Genomic DNA, 13,712 nt, shown 5'->3' with positions numbered 1-13,712 from the left:
CGAAGGGCCTGTTTCCGTGCTGTATCTCCAAACTAAACTAAACAAAGCATCTCCAGTGTATGCACATCGGTAAATTCTGATCCTCTAATTCAACAACGGTTTCTGTTTTCACTTTTGTTATTGTATCTTATTTCACTGATATCATATTTAAATGAGGCCATGTAGTTCAGTTCTGTATTTCAATGTTCTCCGTCAGAGAAATGCATAATTGGAATTGCAGAAATTCCCAAAATAGGCCAGGAGGGCAGCAAAGGAGAATGAATCCAGGCTCAAAATATTTGACAAATCTTAGCACGATTAATCATTTAACACAGCTAAGAAAAGAAAGAATATTCCAAAACACAGTTTAAACTAATTTAGATTTCATTAAACTTTCTGCGCTTCATTTTTGCTCCAATCCTTTCATTCCTGCTTCCAGACATCAGTAAACTGTAGTTAACTCCAGAGGAATCAAAAGAAGTCAGGAATAAGCACTATAAAGATGATTTGTGTCCTCACACTAAGAATTAACATAGCTGCATATCCAAGGCTTTTAAAGAAATCTTAAAACAGCTGCAAGCTAACATTGGAACTATATATAGAGACGCACAAACAGGCTGTGCATCAATTAACCCAAGAATAAACAGGATTATCAAACCCCACTAATAACACGCACTTGTTTAAATATAACTATCTGTATCCTCGTGATCCAGCTGATCAAGTGAATGAAAAACACTCTCTTAGTTTTGTTTCATCTGCAAAATCAGTTTACATGTTTTGGAAATACAATCCATTCCTCAGCTTTTCAAAACGCTAATAAACGTAGAACTTTTCCATCAAAACATCTTTGCCTGACAATGGTAAAAAGACCAGGCGTTCCTTTGGGTTAACAATGGACTAAATCATTGACACGGATGTACGCATTGACAGTGAGAACCTTTTCCCAAGGGTGGAAATGTCCAACATTAGTGGGCACAGTTAGAAGGCGAGAGGAGGTAAGTCTCAGTCTGAAGAAGGGTCCCGACCCGAAACGTTACCCGTTCCTTCATCCGGAGATGTTGCATGGCCCGCTGAGTTACTCCAGCATTTTGTACTTCTTGAGTAGCCATTTTAGGGGTAAAATTTAATGGATATGTGCAGGGCGAGATTTTTTTTATCACAGAGCGTGGTGGGTGCCTGGAATGGATTGCCAGGAGTGGTGGTGGTGGTGGAGGCAGAGACGATAGTGGCATTTAAAATGCTTTTATACAGCCACATGGAAGGGCAGGGAATAGAGGGATATGGATCGTGTGCAGGCAGATGAGATCAGTTCAACTCGGCATCATGTTCGGCACAATCATAGTGGGACTAAGGGCCCGTTCCTCTGCTGTAATGTTCTGTGCTCTATGTTCTATGTAAAAATTGAATCATATCACAGACTCATCACAAAGAGGCAAGATTAAGATAAAATGATATCAAAGTTTGAATTGCAGTAATCAAATTGACATGGGCTTAACTTTTATAATATAAAGGAGGAGGATTCTGGGCAAGCACTTGCAAGGGAACCACAGGCAGGATGAGTCACCTATACACATTGGAACAGAGTTAGTTCAAATGATCACCAAAGTGAGTAGTGTTTAAAATCGTCAAGTTAAAGAGAACAGAGAGCAAAAGTTAATAATAAAATGAAAATTATTCTATTGTTGGTGCAATGTTTCTAAGTAAACTGATAAATGAACATTGAATTGGACTGTGATGTGATCCTTGACCAGTTTTACCTCACTGGGATGGGCTCAGGTTGAACTCAGGGATGACAATATCTGAGGGAAGGGAAGTGTCACCTCCCCACAGTCCCATTCACCACAATGTCAGGACAGCAAACACCGAAACCCATACTACTGGCCCGCATTAACAGGCGTGCAGAAAAAGCTTTCATTGCCCACAAGAAATGTCTTATTTTTTAAAAACCAGCCAGGCCCCAAATATGTTTTGAGACCTGACTAAGATATGGTCCTATGCTTCATGGTCCCATGATCCCAGCTGTCAAAACATTCAAAAGTCTGCCCCTAATGTTCACACAAATATTCAAAAAACATTCTTAAAGTAACCTTACTATTAAGATTCGAATCATTAAATCATTTAAAAATTAAAATCCTTTTAAAGATATGTAAGACATATGTAAAGCACTGGAAAATACCAAAATTATTAGATTCATATATAAATATACAGTATGTGTGCGTGAGAGACGTGTATATGTGCATGTGTGTATATATGAGTGTGTGTAGATTATATATATATAATGCCATTAAATAGACATGATTTAATTAAAATTGGTGGTGGCGCGACTGTGTTGCAGCGGCCCCTTCAGCCTGTCTGTCTTTTTTTGTCTAGTTAAATATAGTTGTTTGTGTTTTTTAATAGTGTTTTTAACTGTGTATATGTGAGGGGCGGGGGGGGGGGGGATGGGGGAAAATTTAAACTTTTCTTCCCTGCACGGGAGACCTGACCTTTTTCCTGTCGGGTCTCCGTTGTCTTTGGGGCCTAGCACCGTGGAGCGGCCTCCAGCCGGAACGACCTGGAGGCTCCAGTCGCGGAGCTGTGGACTACTCGCCATCGTGGGGCTGGCCGGCCTTGGGGCATGGGGAGCAGTGGTGGCTCGCTGCTACGGCCCGACCCCAGAGCTCGGAGGCTCCAGCTGCAGCCGTAGGTCCGCTGGACTGTGATATCGGGAGCTCGCGGGTCCGGGTGAGAGACCGCTTTCCGGGGCTCCCGCCCGTGTCGCGTGGTTGGAACGACCCGGAGCAGGGCCGTACATCGCCCGGCGCGGCTTCAATGGCCGCGGGACATTACAACACCGACCGGGGGCTCCAACTTTGTGACTTTCAGACCTGGAGCGGGGCCGTACATTGCCCAGCACGGCCTAAAATGGCCGTGGGACTTACCATCGCCCGCCTGGGGCTTCAACATCGGGAGTAAAATGGTGTAGGGGAGAGAAAAGACTTTGCCTTCCATCACAGTGAGGAGGAGATTCACTGTGATGGATGTTTGTGTAAATTGAATTGTTTGTATGTCTTGTAGGAAATTGTCTTTGTTTGTATGGCTGTGGAAACGGAGTTTCGTTTGAGCCTCAAAGAGGTTCAAATGACATGTAATAAGTATTCAATATTCAATTCAATTCAAAATATAGAAATAACCTGAAACTTGCCTCTTCCCCCTGGAGTCATTCCTCTCCTGTGAATTAAACATGCTCCACACCTAATTTGGTGCCAGTATTGCCGGAAACACCAGCATTGGATTCCATGAGAAGCATAATATTGGAAGAGAGATGGGCTGAGAGCTTCAAGGATTTTCTTGTTAGGGACATTCTTGATCTCATAAATGGTTCTCCCCAGAAAAAAAAAACACTTGTGTGCTGCTGTACTGCGATGCTTTGAGATTTGATAAAAAACAAATGCAGAAAACTACCCAGAAGATGTTTGTCTTATAACCATGCTACATTATTTTTTGTCATCAAACATCGATTACATGCTGTTGGTCCAGTTGTCCTGAGAGATAAATGTAATTGGTCACAGATTCATGGCCGTTGCCTGAAGATGCAGGTTCACTCACCTGGGATGCTGGTAATGCACAGAACATGGGCGTTGCACACTATAAACTGGTCCATAATGGTGCCAGGTTGATTGGCATCAATGATCACAATTTTACTGGTGGAGTGGGTGCTAGTGCAGATCCACACACGGCTGGAGACATCCTCTGCACTGTGGACCTGAGGGAGAAACACAAAGTCAGCAAAGGTCTGCCTCTGTGGGTATACCACAGCACAACACCAGCCTGTGGTTGGGTTAAACTATCCCAGCCGGGTGATAACTACCAGCATGATCAACAACACATGTTTACGTTCAGATGAGTGATAATTACACCAGCAGGAGAACTAATGGTTTATGCATTGCTTCCCTGCACGGTCTGCTTCAGGCATCATTGGTCTCACTCAGTAAGGTGCTTTTATTGATACCTTGCCTTTAATAACCTCAGCACTTACCAACGAAATGTGTGGGATAAATCTTGCTCTAAACGTTATTCACATTATTCCCTTAATCATGTATCAAAACACTGTGAATAGCTCGATTGTAATCATGTACTGACTAGTTAGCGTGCAACAAAAGCTTTTCACTGTACCTCGGTACACGAGACAATAAACTAAACTAAACTAATGAAATGCAGCAGCCTATTTGAACACTGGAAGTTCCCACAAACCACAATTGAATTAATGACGACACTATCTGGTTACAGCCTTGGTTGATGGTACACACTGATCACGCGGGCTGAGCGAAGGTGTTCCGCGAAACGATCGCCCAGTCTGCGTTTGGACTCGCCGATGTATAAGTGTCCACATCTTGAACAACGGATACAGTAGATGAGGTTGGAGGAGGTGCAAGTGAACCTCTGCCTAACCTGAAAGGACTGTCAGGGTCCCTGGACAGAGTCGAGGGAGGAGGTATAGCGACAAGTGTCGCATCTTCTACGAATGCAGGGGACGGTACCTGGGGAGGGGGTGGTTTGGGTGGGATGGGATGAGTTAACTAGGGAGTTGTGGAGGGAACATTCTCTGTGGAACGGAAAGGGGTGGAGATGGGAAAATGTGGCTGGTGGTGGGATCCCGCTGGAGGTGGTGGAAATTTTGGAGGATTATGTATTGTGATATGTATGTTCTCCATCCATTTGGATACAGGAACAAGAGGAGAGTTATCAAGTGGTCCACAATTAAAACTTCAACAACATTGCACTAACTTGGTTGAATATATCTTTGATAATCTTGTAAACAATCGAATCAAGGCCAAAACCTCTTGATCTTGAAAAAGAGGACCACAACCAGAGAGCAGTGCTGAACTCCTATCTACCACTTTGGTGACCCTCGGACTATCCTTGATCGGGCTTTGCTGGCTTAACCTTGCACTAAGCGTTATTCCCTTATCATGTATCTAAACACTATAAATGGCTCGATTGTAATCATGTATTATCTTTCTGCTGACTGGATAGCACGCAACAGAAGCTTTTCGCTGTACCCCGGTACACGTGACAATAAACGAAACTGTAAACAAAAGGTTAAATTAACCAACACTGTGCATTTACAGAATAAATTCATGGGTTTTCCAGGTTAACAGAAGGAACATATTATTTTTAGGTTTCCTCCTGATATTGCTGCATCATGCATCTCTTGAGAATTGGTGTAGTATCCAATCAGTGATGCCCACTTAACACCACAGTGGTTGACATTCCTAGTACTACCAATGCAGTCGCAAGGAACTGCAGATGCTGGAACCTTCAGCAAAGCACAAAGTGCTGGAGTAACTCAGTGGATCAGGCAGCATTAGCAGTGGGGATGGATCAGTCTGTAGAAGGGCCACAACCCAAACTGTTGCCTATCCATTCCCTCCACGGACGCTGCCTGACCCGCTGAGTTACTTTGCTACAGCACCTTGAGCCGATCAGTGTTACCAGCCACATACCTCTTTAAATTGCCAATGGCCAAACCGGCGTGCTACTGGGTTTACCTTCTTGTTTTTGTCGGGGGAGCTATGGCTGCTGCTGTTCTTCACATCTTTCTCAGCGTCGGAGGTCAGGGGATCGCAGCTGCGCGAGCGGCCCAGTGCGTTGCCGTTATCCATGCGGTGTAGCTTCCAACCAGTCAGGTCCACACCAGCTGCACACCAAAGCTGCGACAATATAAACACAACATGTCTTTGCACAACACTGGAGTAGCCTTCTCAAAACCAGCATTCAGAACGGGAAAGATGAGGAGATTCTTAAGACAGATTTAAAATATGGGGAAAAGACAGATGCGGATTGTTAGGAATAAATTTTAAACTTTATTCGGAAAGTGGTAATGGTTTGGAACTCACTTAGAAAAGGTACTCGAAAGAAAATCACTTATGCCCCTGTCCCACTTAGGAAACCTGAACGGAAACCTCTGGAGACTTTGCGCCCCACCCAAGGTTTCCGTGCGGTTCCCAGAGGTTGCAGGTGGTTGCCAGAGGTTGCAGGTAGTGGAAGCAGGTAGGGAGACTGACAAAAACCTCTGGGAACCTCCGGGAACCGCACGGAAACCTTGGGTGGGGCACAAAGTCTCCAGAGGTTTCCGTTCAGGTTTCCTGAGTGAGACAGGGGAATTACATGACTACAGGATGGGGTCAGGTCAATGGGAAGGAGCGGCACAATGGAGCGGTGGTAATGTTGCTGCCAGAGATCCGGGTTCGATCCTGATTACTGGAGCTGTCTGTACGGGGTTTGTACATTCTCCCTGTCATCGCGTGGGGTTTCTCCGGGTGCTCTGGTTTCCTCCCACACTCCAAAGACGTACAAGTTTGTAGGTTAATTGGCTTCTGTGAATTGTACATTTTCCCTAGTGTGTTAATGTACGGGGTGATCGCTGGTCAGCATGGACTCGGTGGGCTGAAGGGCCTGTTTCCATGCTGTATCTCTGAAGTCTAAAGCTGCTCAGATTCAATGAACTGAATGTTCTGCTTCTGTTTCACAACTATTTAATAATTCTAAGGGCCCCAAAAAATTCTATGAAAGACGCAGTGCCAATCATATTGCATCCCAGAAATTTGAAGTACATGTTAAATATCATAGTTAGCATCAAAACCAGTATAAAATAAACTCCAATCATTATAATTTCTGGTTACCTTCATGGTTGGGTCTTTTGCAACCAATGGACGACAGTAGACGGGGATAGGGACATTCTTCATGCGATTGTCCTCCTGGCTGCCATTAGGACTCAACTAGACAAAGAACAAGGTCATCACAATTGCATTCTAACAATATTATAAGGTGCTTGATATTTAACATTCCTTTGCAGTGATGCATAATCAGTGTTAGTGGGGTCTCAGAATTTGCAATGAGATTAGTAACTAGGTTTTCTGCATTGACTGTGATAATGAGGGATATCTCGCAACAACTTCGGGAGTATGTCCCTGCACTGTTGAAAGTGGAAAGCCAGCAGCAGGAATGCAGGAATCTCCTGAGCAGCTGAAACCTCCCACAGAAAATTAATAGAAATGAGTGAATAGAATGAGTTTCAACCGCCCCAAGGCGGGAGTTTCGATCACCCCGACGGGGGCTTCGATTGTCGGCTGCGGGGGCTTTGACGGCCCTGACTGCGGGAGAGCAAAGAGGAACAAGATTGAACTTTCTTGCCTTCCATCACAGTGAGGAATGTGGAATCCACTGTGACGGATCTTTATGTTAACTTTTATGTGGTTGTGTGTCTTGCTGCTTTTCACTTAGTATGGCTGTATGGTAACTCAAATTTCACTGTATCTTAACTGGTACATGTGACAATAAACTGACCTTGAAAGCTTGACCTTGGATTGATGAGAACAGAAATATTTAACCAGGCATCACATTTTCAGCATTTTTTCCATTTAAAAACATTCAAGAACTTTTTTTAATATGTTATGGCATGGTTATTGATTTCTTACTGATGTTTCAATGGTGTTTTAAGCTATACGTATTTCTTAACAATCCTATGGGACCTTAGAAAAATAATTTTATACATGTTGAGACAGATTTCATCAGAAAGTTATTGCAAAATATTTGAGGTATTGATATAATAAGGATACATTTTAATATTGATCACTGAAGTGGGTGTCAGAATATTTACTCTGGTAATTTCAAATTTTCTGAAAATGGTTAAAAATTAAGAAAATAGAGATCGTTAGTTTTTGTTTTTTGGTTCAGCGACTGTGACAAAACTGTCCCTGAAAGCCAGACATCTTCTAAAGCTGACGTGGAAGAGAGCCTAGGACTAGAGGTCATCACCTCAGAATAAAAGGATGTTCCTTTAGGAAGGAGATGAGGAGGAATTTCTTTAGTTAGAGGTGGTGAATCTGTGGAATTCATTGCCACGGAAGGCGGTGGAGGCCAAGTCAATGGATATGTTTTAGGCAGAGATAGATAGATTCTTGATTAGTGCGGGTGTCAGAGGTTATGAGGAGAAGGCAGAAGAATGGGATTGAGGGTGAGAGTTAGAGCAGCCATGATTGAATGGCAGAGTAGGCTTGATTGGCTGAGTGGCCTAATTCTGCACCTAAAACTTATGAACTTATGAATAAAAAAGTGATATTGCAAAGAGGAATTTTATGCAGTAGAGATTGCTGGGTCCCCTTAGTCAACTTTCTTTGTGTCTACTGGAGCGGACCGTAAACTCTGCTCATGTGGTCCTGTGGTTGAAATCAATTTGACCACAGGGAAGTTATCAACTGTTTAACATTGATTTGGAGGCGTGTGTTTGAATCCCATTTCTGACACCATGTTATCATTGATCCACAACAACACACACATAGTGAAAGATCAGTCTTTATTCCATAAGCAAACAGGAACATTTAAACTGCCAGCCATTCTCATCTAGCTTGGCGTGACGTGAGAGAGAGCGGGCTGACCTTGATAGTGTAAAGCTGTGTAGTACCGTAATACCTTGTAATGGGTGGCATGCACATATGTATAGTGGAGATTATAAATGGCATGGATTAATAAGGGTTAATCTGACTTTAGACCATGAGAATTTCTCAGATTTATTGCCCCTTTGAATGAACATTTGGCGTGGTCAAATTCATTGTCAGCCCATGCTTGGTTTTTGCAGTCATTTTGCAGACTACATTTATGCACCATGGGGCAAACAGTAGTTACTCGAGAGAGAGAGAGAGAGAGAGAGAGAGAGAGAGAGAGAGAGAGACTGCGGTGTGCTGCACGCCTGGATGTATCTGAGCAGAAAAACCTCAGAACGTATGTTCCATTAGCCCATTGACGGCAGTGTGACTAAACTACATTAGCTTCAGATAACACACTCATTTCATGAAACAGGTGACCCCCACTTTACGGTCATTTAGGTTACAGAAAGTTGCCCCTCAGACAATTCACATATCCCCACCCAAAAATCTCAGATACTGAACACAATTTGCGCTCGTGAAATATGTGTAAGAAAACAAAATATCAGCACAGTTTCCTTCCAACTCTCGTTTCTTAACACAGGTGCAATGATGCAGCTTTGAGTTACGGAAAACGACGACACGATTGCCATCCTTGAGTGCAAGCACCCCAGCGCCTTCCCTCGTAACACTATGATTGCCTGCATTCTTGGACCCAAAGCACTTTTCTTTCCGATCAATAGATCCTCCCATTGATAGTCAAGGGATCTTCCAGGGAAGCCTATAGTTAGTTTGCACATTTCTGTTCCCATGGATGCAGAACACCTGATTATTCACATCACGGTAAGCTTTTTAATCATGAATAGAACTGAAAGTGAAACTGTAGCATCCATGATTAGACAGAAATGTAAATGGAGCAAAGGCAGGGAACTGGAGCTAAGCTGCAAATGAAACATAACTTACTAAAGGAACCACTCCTACAATATTGCACCAGATATAGACTTTCAAGTGGATGTTTCTTGTGGGCACCATTTTGTTATTGCTCTTCTATTAAAGTATGTCATAAGAATATGTGAGATGAATGCTTTAAGTATTTGTATTCTAATATCACATTTCATCAGCCCATGTCACCAATGGCCCACAACACCTGCCATGTTCTCTTTTCATTCCAACTATCAGGAGGATGAGACATGATGATACTGAAATCAATGAGCACCAGTTCCACGAGCAGCTTCTCTCTGGCATCCATGAAGCTCTTAAACACTGTACAACGCTAACCTCAACAACAATGAACGTCCATGGACTGTGTCTTTGGTTGCACTATGGAATATTTACAGTATTTTGCACTATTATCCGGGCTATTAATTTCTTGATATTTTTTAACCTGTTACGTGCACCTAGAAAGAATTTCTGTTATCAGTACACATGACAATTAAACACTCTTGATCCGAGGAACCCTCTTCCTGACCAGTTTATGCTTCTGAGCCAACATCATGCAGAAGCATATTAAGGCAGTGATAAAAAGACAAAGTGCTGGAGTAACTCAGGGAGAGTGGGAGTTGGAGATATGTTGTGAGAAGCTGAACTCCTACCTGTTTGTATTTTGCTGGGAGGCTCCAGCCACAAGCCTGGAGTCGGCCATCATCATTCCTGACGTGGTCCCTCACCTGTCGGTACTGCTCGCGTTTCAACTCCCGCCGAGCACTTGACGTGCAGTCGCTACGAGGAAAGACAACCGTCACTTCACTGTTTCACAAAAGTTTGAAAAAACGCTTTTTAAATGCTTGTGAAAGAATGGTGATCCACGTGGTTGCAGATTTAAACATACTCTGACCGACAGTGTTTCCTTTGTACCTGAAAGTCCCAAAGAAGATAAGAAATGGGAGTGGGATGAGGTGACATGCCCTCTCCAGCCTGCTCTGCCATCCATTAAGGTCGTGGTTGATCCTCAAGACTACCTTGACACACGTCCCACATCCTCCCATAATTCTACTGGCCAAAAGTCACATCAGTCTTCACCTGCGCTGCACAGTGCTAGACCTTTTCCACAAAGCGTTATGACAAAATGTTTATAATGAGAGGTCATTGATCTGATCTCCACAAATGCTGATTTCTTTCCAACATTTCCAGGTTTTGTATAGATTATCACGATCTGCTTTTGTTTCCATCTCCATGGTAGTTCATCTTAAAATTCGTCTGCCTGCTCCAAACTAAAACAAGCAATCTGAAGCAACCATCCAGCTGGGCTTGCAGTGCCTAGATTATGCCAGAGGGCATTTTTGTCTAAGTACTGTTGAACTAATGCAAGCTAATTAATACACTCGAAAAGTCTAGACCCGCCCCCCCCCAAAAAAAAACTCCTCCACACCTCTAGTCTTTTCCTTTCAGTTTTCATCAACAATAATCCACAAAGCACAGCACTTTCCACAAACACCTGGGAGGATTTGGCACAGAGACAATAACTGCATCTTCGAATCGAACCTGATTGATGAGAATGTTAGTGAACAATACAGAATCTGACCCGGAATATGACAGAATAATGAATTCAATGTCAAATTGGGTACAGAGATTGAAAAATAAAAGGGAAAGATAGATTGGATAAAACTGATAGGAAATAGTTTTTTTTAACATCTTAAATAAATGAAATCTTGAGAAATAAGACTATGTTTGTAAATATAATATTCACGACAGGAGAGGATACTCGGCAGCAATTTGTTATTTGTATCCTTGTTAAGCCTCAAAACGTTCTAACAAGTTTAGTCTGTGCCTGTTGGTTACGTCCACTAATGTAACTAGGCCGAGTCATAGGGCACAATGCCATTTTTGTACGTATTTAGAAAAATGTAGCATGATAAACAGCAACTTCCAATGAGCAGACAACATAAATCCCGTTTCGTTGTACATTCCAGAGTGCTATGGTCTCACTGCTATTCCCCAGGCAAAATCTGATCCAATTATGTTTCCCCAGACCCTTGATATTGTGATCAACCAACCCTCAACTCAACAAGCTCTGCCCTCCCCTACAACATGCCAACTATGGGGCAACAATCTTCACCATCACTCCCTTCGAGCCCCACAAGGAGCAGATTTTACAATCTCTCCCCCCCCTCGCATGAAGGTCTGACGTGCTCTCCAACCTCCAGCTCCCTGACCCCAGAGATTTCCTTCCCCTTGTGCGCTCCACACACTGACCATTGAGCACACTTACACTACAATTCACAGGCCATTGCAGGACAACCCCAACATAAATGAAATTGTTTCAGCCGTACTTTTACGGTTTTGAAAATGTTAAGAGTAATTTTACCCTGAAGTATATACAATGCATTAACCAACTCAGCTAACTCTCCCGTTTCTACTTCTGACAGGTTCCCCCATTGATGAGCAATTCATTCGCTCAGATCACCTCCCAACTGGTCAATACCCCAGGTATCTTTAACAAACATTTTTGGGGAATTTATAGACTAAAGGGCCTGTCCCACTTGCACGACCTAATTCACGACCCTTTTCACTCGTGGACATTTTTCAACATCTTGAAAAAACGCCCCGACCTACTTGATGCCACGAGTACCTACGACTAGCATCACGACCTACCTACGACCTCCTACGACCATGCTGCGAGTATGAGTCAAGGGCAAACTCGGCAGAGGTTGTGAATTAGGTCGTGAAAGTGGGACAGGCCCTTTATCAGGCACACAATTCTTTAAATTGCAATCTCAGCCAGCATGTTACTTTGTTTTCCCTTCTTGTTTGCCACAAGTCATCAGATTAAATAACTATGAGTGCTTTGAAGACTTTAAAAACAATTGCTTTCCTTCTCATTACTGAAATATTACATGAGCCTATCCAGGTCAAACAATTGCATCCCACAGTTGTCTTGATTACACCTCCCTCCAAACTGGAGTCAGCTTGATGTGAAGACTTCACAAAACCAATCCTGTAAACCTTGTGATGAAGAAACTTTTCTTCACAATCCAAGAAGTTTGTACCGAATCATTGTCTCCGCAATATCCCGGTGCCCGTGTGAAATCTCTGATTCTCACCGCTTCTAATGCCACATTAACCCCACTTCTAAATGCACAAAGCTCAAGAATTGCTGGACTCTAAGCACCCAAGATCAGCAAGTTTACCATTAACTTTAACCCCTAACCCTGATACAAAGCCCCAAGGAGCTGATAGACCGTACACTTGTTCATTATCTGTGTCTGGCTTCTTCTCCTCCATAGGCACTTTCTGTCTACAAAAAAACATAAATTTCAAATTAACAAAACATACAAAATGGAAAATAAAAACACACACTTCTCCAAAAGAAAGATTGTCTGCAAGAGTGCACACTACTAAAGATGGAAATCAGTAAATAAAGACATTTTCTGTTCCGCCACACAGAACAGGTTGATAACCAAGTGAGTGCAGAATTGCCCACATGGTTCCCTTTAACATAAAAGTTATTTACAGACCACATCCGCCTGCAACGTTCAGAATAAGTCGTGTGAAAGTGAGAAATTATTCCTTTTAAAGGTAAACGTAAAAATGAGTACATTTGGGGTTATTTAGAAGGGATTTACACAGTTCCTGCCAATTTCAGAATGATAAGTGAGCCAACTGATCACTCTTAAATAAGCACTTTGCCAAGGGGCGAAAAAAATTAACAGGCTACAACCTATTGCAAGGCCCAAAGTTCATATATGCGGCACAATAGAATTTTAGCAAAATCACATTCAGCGATCATATAATTATTACTTAGTTCACATATTTGGCGAAATTTCCTCCCTGGTGTCCAAAAATATGACGTGTGTTTTTGCAAGAGCTCCCAGAAAGCACGGCGACATTATCTAAAAGGAAGAATTCCTCATTTCCTCATGTCTCACTCTAATACTACAGATGGGAGTGGGCAGTGTATACATTTATGTCAAATGGGAATCATGAGGTCAATCTCCATTCTTAACAGATACTGGAGCATCCAAATGCAGTTGAAGTCACATTATCATATCGCTCGGTTAAAATTTATTCGCGTGTCAAACCAACTAAAGCATTCAAGGCCTGCTTTAGTTTCAATTAACAGGGGAGCTGTCTTACATTGATCCTGGTCTTCAATGCTTTGAACCTCGCAGATAGATCATCCTGAAGGATTTACGATGAACCCTGACACACAGTACCAGCCACACTCACTCAGGCTCTGCACCTCCAGACTCACATCCTCAGCCTCATCCCTCCCCCCCTCCCCCTCGATCCATTGCAACTGACACACAACTGATACTCCCCAACCTGGGAGCAATGAAACAGGGACGCAACGTCACAAGCTTTCTCCAGCTGAAACTGCAGCATGCCAGC

The 13,712-nt window shown here is 42.9% G+C and overlaps 1 protein-coding gene across 10 annotated transcripts in view; it reads right to left on the bottom strand.

Annotated features, from left to right (window-relative positions):
* The window catches only part of mapk8ip3 (mitogen-activated protein kinase 8 interacting protein 3), a 187,120-nt gene that overhangs the window by 61,253 nt on the left and 112,155 nt on the right, over nucleotides 1-13,712 (bottom strand). For 8 of the 10 annotated variants that reach the window (XM_033040352.1, XM_033040356.1, XM_033040353.1 and 5 more), the window contains 5 exons: nucleotides 12,568-12,618; nucleotides 9,977-10,103; nucleotides 6,645-6,740; nucleotides 5,511-5,672; nucleotides 3,568-3,724 (listed from right to left, as the gene is read on the bottom strand). In XM_033040352.1, coding sequence (XP_032896243.1) covers nucleotides 3,568-3,724; nucleotides 5,511-5,672; nucleotides 6,645-6,740; nucleotides 9,977-10,103; nucleotides 12,568-12,618 — 593 coding nt within the window. The remainder of the gene's footprint in view (nucleotides 1-3,567; nucleotides 3,725-5,510; nucleotides 5,673-6,644; nucleotides 6,741-9,976; nucleotides 10,104-12,567; nucleotides 12,619-13,712) is intronic. The other 2 variants (XM_033040357.1, XM_033040360.1) reach the window with 1 other exon arrangement.

The sequence above is a fragment of the Amblyraja radiata genome, chromosome 22 (assembly GCF_010909765.2).
Source record: "Amblyraja radiata isolate CabotCenter1 chromosome 22, sAmbRad1.1.pri, whole genome shotgun sequence".
Lineage (NCBI taxonomy): Eukaryota > Metazoa > Chordata > Chondrichthyes > Rajiformes > Rajidae > Amblyraja > Amblyraja radiata.
Note: the sequence above shows the minus strand (reverse complement) of the source record. Positions and strands in the feature narration are given on the sequence as shown.